Raw genomic sequence first — 7,330 nt, forward strand, 5'->3', positions numbered from 1 at the left:
CAGAAATCAAAGTAATGGGGAACACTGGAAGCAGGAACCCATTCAAAATCTGATTTCAGCTTTGAAGTATTATGTTAACTAAACACCTACAGTTATTACTAGTTAATACACCTGCTTCTACGCTGACTTCAGGGGCAATTTGTGTGATATCTGGCTTTTAAAGTAGAAGTAATCACCTGTACATTCAGCTAATTTACCTATTGATATTTAACCTATTTCCTAAGTCTGTGTGTTCACCCCATTCCTTCCAATCTATCAGTAATTCAGAACAATCTGTGTGGCTTCATAAGTAGAATCAAATGGATCCTTTTGTGATCAATTCAGGCAGGTCATGTACAAGATCTGTCCACCCACTAGTCAGGATGATGACCATCTATTGCCATCCCTGAAGATATTTCACACAATGACAACTGCACAGGTGAGTGTCCCTCAGGGGCATCAACATGATCAGAGTAGCATTTGACATTGTATTAATATTAAATAGTGTAATTACTTCAAGAGAGAGAACATTATGGTCAAAAGCATAAAAAAAGGCAGAACCAAGAGCACAGCTTTAAATTAAGCTATTGTAACAGCAAAGATATTCTCAACTCGATATTAATTTCATTGAAGCATTTTAAGGACAGAGGAGGGGGACTCTCCACTGCAACCATTTGTCATTTAAAGACTAAAACCATTTCCATATTGCCCAAGATTACTTTTAGATAAGACAAAGGTTCATAATGTATCATCTGCTTGCAAAGCTAATGCAACACCACACTGCAATTTGGATTTCTAATGCTAAGTGACAAGTTTAAAAGAGTCTGTACTTACACAGTGTAGAAAAGATTAACCTTCAGGTCAGCTCTCAAGTACAACTTCAAAAACTTCAGAGTACAAATCAGCAGGTCCAGCTTGCCTTTAGTCCAACATTCAATGGTCCAATTTGAATCTGAGCAAAAGAAAGATATTAAACATTTATGAATTATATTAAAACAAAACAAACCCAAAACCCAGCTGAAGAGCCAGGATAAAATTCACTCACAAAGAGAGGACAAGTAACAGATATTCATGAAGGTGAGGGTGGACCACAAGTGTGCAAATGTTTATGAGTAATCCTTGCTGAACTGGGCACCAGTGTGTGCCCTTAAATGCTTTAAGGGCTGATACTGCTGCATTCTAATTGTTAAAGAAGGGATATATTTTACCTGGCTTTACAGACCAGGTCACAAGGGGAAGAGAGAAATTAAGCTGCTGCTGCTGGTTGAGTTTTTTGCTACTGTTAACTGGTACAGGCTCTACGTGGCCACACTTTGTGCACACATGCATCTGTATTGCACACAAAACAGCAACACATTTAGTGTGGCAGCCTGTAACAGGGATTTACTTGTCCCATGGTACAGTCCTCATAGAATGAAATTCTAACTCTGCTGAGGTCAGTGAGACTCCTGCCACTGACAGCAGTATGCCAAGAGGCTACAGGCTCTTCAGAGACTGAGGTTTGCAGGAGAAAACCAGCCTAGGGAAAACTAATTCAACCTAAGCCATGTACTGATATGTACTGAGGCACACAGTCCAGGCAGAAATGATGGCACTTGCTCTTCATCTCCCCCACCTTCTGAAGGAGTTTAAAGCCCAAATTCACAAAAATACTTAAAATATTTCTCATAGCATCTAACACCTTTGAAGATCTGGGCTTCTGCACTGCTACATATTTTATTCAGCATTCCCTTAGAAAGGCAGCCAACTTTTTTTACCCTTTGAAACTGCGTTATGCAATTTCCTTCATCTTCCAGTACAGAATACTGTAAGGAAGGGTTTGACCAGACTATGTTGTCTGCTCTGAACACCCATCAATACAACACACATACACCCCCTCCTAACCAACACAAAACCCCAGCCTCTTTTTGAAGAAGCAACTTCTTATTCCCTTGACTGGAAAACCAACCTTTTTCCTGAGAAGCAGAGCTACTTATTTCTGAAGGAATAAACTTCCTTGCTTGCATGCTTGCTCTGTACAAAGAACAATCAATGTTGCTGTCATTCCAAAGGCAGCACAGAAAACTTTCTTCATCCATTAGCAAGGGAGGTTTGGTTTTGAATGCTCCATGCCCTCTCCTCAAACCAGACCAGCTCTCTACAACTCCAACAGAGAAAGGACTCAAAACTGTTTCATTTAGCAGCATACAGGGTAACGTAAAGTTCCTGGGAGGAATTTGGTGGAGCATACAGTGGGCAACTGCCATCTGAAGAAAGTCTGCAGATACAAAGGCAAAGATATGAGAAATTAAAAGTTCATATTACTTGACAATGAAAATTGAGTGGCTGGTGTTATACAGAAATACATACATTACATAAAAATCAGTCTGTTTCCAGGGGCTATTCTCTGAGCTGCAGACAAAATGACTAAAATCATCCCCTGTGAACTGGTGTCACAACTGACAGATGTCAGCCTTTTCTCGAGTCACTACACCTAGCTTCTTGTTTTCTCAGCCTCTTGAAAGACAAACCAAGACTATAGGGGAAGCATCTCTTTGGAATAAATTGGCTTATATTAATTCAAAGACAGTGAACCATAAACCTAAGTTCACAGAGGTCTCATCTCCCCCTGCAGTGCTGGGACATTTGCAATCCAGCTCTTATAACACAGCTCTGTTACTGTAGAAAAAAATCATTCCATTGTAAATATAACACATAATCACATAACAACTGTTAAATACCAAAGAATAGTGTTACAAGAATATCCAGTGGATGTAATGACACAACCCCAGGGCTTTATGTGGGAAATGAGATGTAAGAAAAGAATAACCTTCCCCATCAGACTTGCATTCTTCAAACTAAAACTGCTTTGACCACATTTGTAGCTCCTGTTGGTCAGTCATAGCTTGAATTACACTAACACTGCTTTTCAGAATTATGAGCATGTTGGTTTTGGAAATGGTTTCTGTAAAACACTGTGTGAATTTCAAAGAATAGAGCTCTAGTTACAGAAAGGTATGCTGGTATTTGTGCATTTTGCATGCAGTTTTTCACTCAGTAAGGGCAGAAATATTTTAAGCAGTTTATCAGATAGAAATTAATTGATGCTCTATGCTTTGAATAGGCAAAAAAGAAAATTCCTCTAGCACTGTTTAATAGCATATAAGCATAAGGTAAAAGATACAAAACCACAGAATGAAAACTTTAAAAGAGTAGATTCATGCTACTTTAAAAGCAGACATTGTGTTCCTATGCAGAGTGCTAAAGCATTGTTTCCTCTTTACATAGATCTTGTATTCCAGACTCCTGAAGTTCTGCTCCTTCCTCCTCTCTCATCTAACAGGGTTTGTGCCTTTGTAAATCCCAGTCTCATTGAGCCTCCTGGCTGCATGTGGAGGATTCAGCTGACCAAACACACTATTAGTCCATAATACATGATTTAAAAAAGGACAAATGAATAAGTGACATGACTGCCTGTGAAGCAGGACAGATAAGTAATGTACTACCCAGTCTGCAGCATCCATTGAGGGTGGGAAGGGATTCCTGCCCATCATCTCTTTTCCTACAAAAACACTTCCCCCTCACAGATCACACCAAACAATCCCAAGGCGTTAATTAAACCCCATAAAATCAAAGTATGTGCAGAAATGTAAAAAAGAGAACTAAAATGCATTGCAAAAAGGCTTAATACAGCTCTGCTGTAGCTCTCCAATGTCCATTAAAAAACCACAGCATGAAGTAAGGATGTTTTCCAGCTACAGATATAATGGTTTGTCCATGACACAGACAAAGAAACTATCACTTAATAGTTCTGTCCCCAGAGCAGCAGTGTATTTGCATGTCTGGGTTAACAGGGCTACAAAGATGCCAGCCATGGCTATCTGCTTATTCAGAATTAGGTGAAGATTGCAGTTATTATAGGCCATCAGTGAGCAACCAACTGCTCTGAAGCCTAATGAAGACTCCCTGAGACACAAACTTTGAATCTGACTTCACTGGATTACAGCATCTACTCTCGCCCTAAGCATCATCACCAAAATCCTTTAAATAGTTCCTATTTTAGTTTAAAAAAGGCAAAAACAGCTGTCCCTGAGCAGCATTCACCAATATTGTTAGAGATGTTATTACATCCAACATTTGGAGTTAGCTGAGCACCCTTCAGCAACACTGTGAACTTGAAAGCTAGAATGTCAGCTACCTGAAAAAGCAGAGCTCCAACTCACTGACAGCCTGGCTACACTGAACTAAACAGAAACTCTGCAGTTCTGATGGAACTGGGATTTTCCTTTCTGGTTTTGGACCTGTTAAACAAAAACAAATTCCCCACAAACTTCTGTCTTATGAAATTTTGACTGGGGCACTTATTAGAATGCATCTTGACTCAACACACACTTTCTAGTGATGCTTCCCAATCTTAGAAGTAAGTTGCACTGCTTTTTGGGATAAGACACATGGGCTCAAGCTGAAGGTGTCAACATTTCAATTCCACACCATGATAACATGAAATCCTTTGCATAATCCAGTTGCATGTTGTGATAAGATACTAACCCAGTAGCATGACTTGTAACACCACTGTAAAACAGAAATGCTGATTACTCTTCATTGTACATAACTTCCAACAGAATTACGTGTTTTAGTAACTTACCCAATAGCACAAGCAGGGTCAGACTGATTTGCCAATACATCTTGTTTCGGAGAGCTGATCTGAAAAATATATAGAAAATTAACTGAGAGCTGGTAATTACCAATTTATTATTTTAATAGGATTCATTTGACACAGCTTTATAAACAGAAAGGAAGAACAAAATCAGAATGTCATTTAAGGGAAAAAAAAACAGTGGTTAAGCTGCTTAGAATATCAATTGAATGTCAATACAGATCCTTCTTTCATCATTGGAGCTATATAGTACTTAATTTCTCAGACTTCTGCTGATAATTATTCACTTTCTGGGATTGATCACCTGAAGGGCACTACAAACCCAAACAATCAAACTGCCCAAGAGATTATCAATTTTCAAACTGTAGCATACACTGAAGCACTCAAGCACCCATTTCACAGAATGATAGAATCCCAGAACTGGTTTGGGTTGCTCCTCCAGCTCCAACCCCTGCCACAGGCAGGGACCCCTTCCACTGGAGCAGCTTGCTCCAAGCCCCTGTGTCCAACCTGGCCTTGAACACTGCCAGGGATGGGGCAGCCACAGCTTCTCTGGGCACCTTGTGCCAGTGCCTCAGCACCCTCACAGGGAAGAGCTTCTGCCTAAGAGCTCAGTCTCCCTTCTGGCAAGTTAAAACCATTCCCCCTTGTCCTGTTACTATATGAGCAAAGACTTCACTGAACTTGACAGCAGTATTTCAGTATTGTTCTTTCATTTCAGGTACTTCAGTCTTTCTTATTTTCATCCCATAGTTACATAAATTCTGTAAACCCCAGATATAAGCACTTTGAAACTTAAAAAAAAAAGCTCAGTAGATGATATCAGAGTAAAACGTACAGAGTTTGGTTGCTGCTGCAGTTAACCAAAACTAAATGATCAGTAAAATTTACAGCTCAAGTAAGACAGAGAATGCTGGGACAAGAAATAAGGTTCAGGGAGTCCCTCCAAATTATTCTCATTCCTTAAATATTTCTGAGAACAATTCCTTGAGAACATCTATGCTGCCAAAAGAACTGGTGCCAACACTGCAATCCATTGGCCCTCCAGTTTAGGGTTCACATACTGGACTATATGTACATGTATGTTACATACAGACTGCTACAATGGGAGAGTCTCTTTACTGGCTACAGAGCAGCTCATTCTGCAGCCTGGAAGGAAAGTGCATGTGGACACAGAAGCTCAGAAGGAGAGAGAAAGGGTGATTCCTTCCTGATTATCACCACTCCTGTTAGAGCACAGTCTGAATACATCCCCTTGCCTCACCCAGGCACTTCAGCAAGCCCCCATGGAGTGGAGGGTCAGCCCCACAGAGGAACCAGTGCCTGCTAATAAAACCGAAGAATACAATACAGAAAGCCACATTCACTCAGAGCTAACCCTTCCTCTGCCCTCACCAGAGACCTTGATATGATCATCCAATGACCCTGACACTGCTTTAAGCCTTGTGCACAGCCTAAAGCAGAGGTGATTTAGCAGAAATAGCATCTACCTGCAGCAGCAGACAACCTAGGCTACAGTATTTCAGTATTCTTGTCTCCCTGTAAGCTTGTTTCCCTCAAGGAGAGCTCTTGAAAATCCAGCCAGAGCCAAGTCATTCTTTCAGCACAGACCATCCTCCTTTTGGTCTGCAAGATGAGTCAGTCCCAGCCACTTTCCTCCCCATTCACCCAGGTTATAATCAGAGTGCATTTTAAGCTACATTTTGAGCAATTAAAGAGGAAAGCTCAACATTTCAAAGACAGTGCTTCACAGACCCCTGCTTCAGAGGAAAATGTGCCTCTCAGCACAGCTGTTAGGAGGCCTTACCCACACCTCTTCCATTAGCCTATTTCTTAATAGGTGAGCCATGAAGGCCAGAGGAACTATGTAGCTACAACCTCTATTAAATCTGCCATTTCACAAAGGTACAGGCCTAGATCATTTCCAAAAGCAGATGATTAAAGTTATCTAGATTTTTCCAAAGCTTCTGACCGAATAAAACCCTTAACCTTTTACAATACTTTACTTGACATAAGTGTACACTACTACTCCTACTATTAGATGTACGGTTTAATGAAAAACAGACCATTTTCCTCTTCTACAGGTGCAGCAAAAATTTGCTGTTCACAGCTCAACCACTTCCCAGTAGGAAACTGGCAGAAATCACTTCCATATGGAGAACACAAAAATCAGACATATATTTCAAAAGCCTATCAAAGTTAGCAATATATCACAGATATTGGTGAAAATGCTTTAAAGCTCTCACTTTCAAAACAAGTAGAAAATTTCCACCATCAAGGGCTCTAAATAATCCATAAAGTTGTGGTCCATCACTCACTCTCCCATCACAGGCACCACAAGAAGCAAGAGCTTGCACCCTGGTGTCTCAGCCCTATTGCTCCTTGAAGAAAAAAACACTATTTTGGTAACTACACATATTCCATTGTACTATTTCACAGCAGAATGTGAACCATCACATCATTTGCTACTGGAATTAAGATGACAAATGGTTAATGGTGTAAACAGCAGCTGCTGTGTTAGTTTCACCCTACAATACCTACTGTAGACTGGAAAGGAAGCAACCACAGGTCCCCAGAACCACCTACCCCTCAAAGAAGGAAAGTTATAATTCTGTAGTCTACTGGAGATGAAGATATTTTCACTTCTTGCTACCATAAAAATGGCCAGATAGAGCAATCAAAGAGATTCTGATATCAGCACTGGTTTAACTATAA

At 40.3% G+C, this 7,330-nt stretch overlaps 1 protein-coding gene across 1 annotated transcript in view; it reads right to left on the reverse strand.

The window, feature by feature from the left end:
• Nucleotides 1-4,643, reverse strand: part of LEPR (leptin receptor) — a 32,151-nt gene extending 27,508 nt beyond the window's left edge. The window contains exons 1-3 of the mRNA XM_005151308.3: nucleotides 4,604-4,643; nucleotides 1,928-2,236; nucleotides 814-931 (exon numbers count right to left, since the gene is read on the reverse strand). Coding sequence (XP_005151365.2) covers nucleotides 814-931; nucleotides 1,928-2,236; nucleotides 4,604-4,643 — 467 coding nt within the window. The remainder of the gene's footprint in view (nucleotides 1-813; nucleotides 932-1,927; nucleotides 2,237-4,603) is intronic.
• Between the last annotated feature and the right edge of the window lie 2,687 nt (nucleotides 4,644-7,330).

Source organism: Melopsittacus undulatus, chromosome 6 (genome assembly GCF_012275295.1).
Source record: "Melopsittacus undulatus isolate bMelUnd1 chromosome 6, bMelUnd1.mat.Z, whole genome shotgun sequence".
Taxonomy (NCBI): Eukaryota; Metazoa; Chordata; class Aves; order Psittaciformes; family Psittaculidae; genus Melopsittacus; species Melopsittacus undulatus.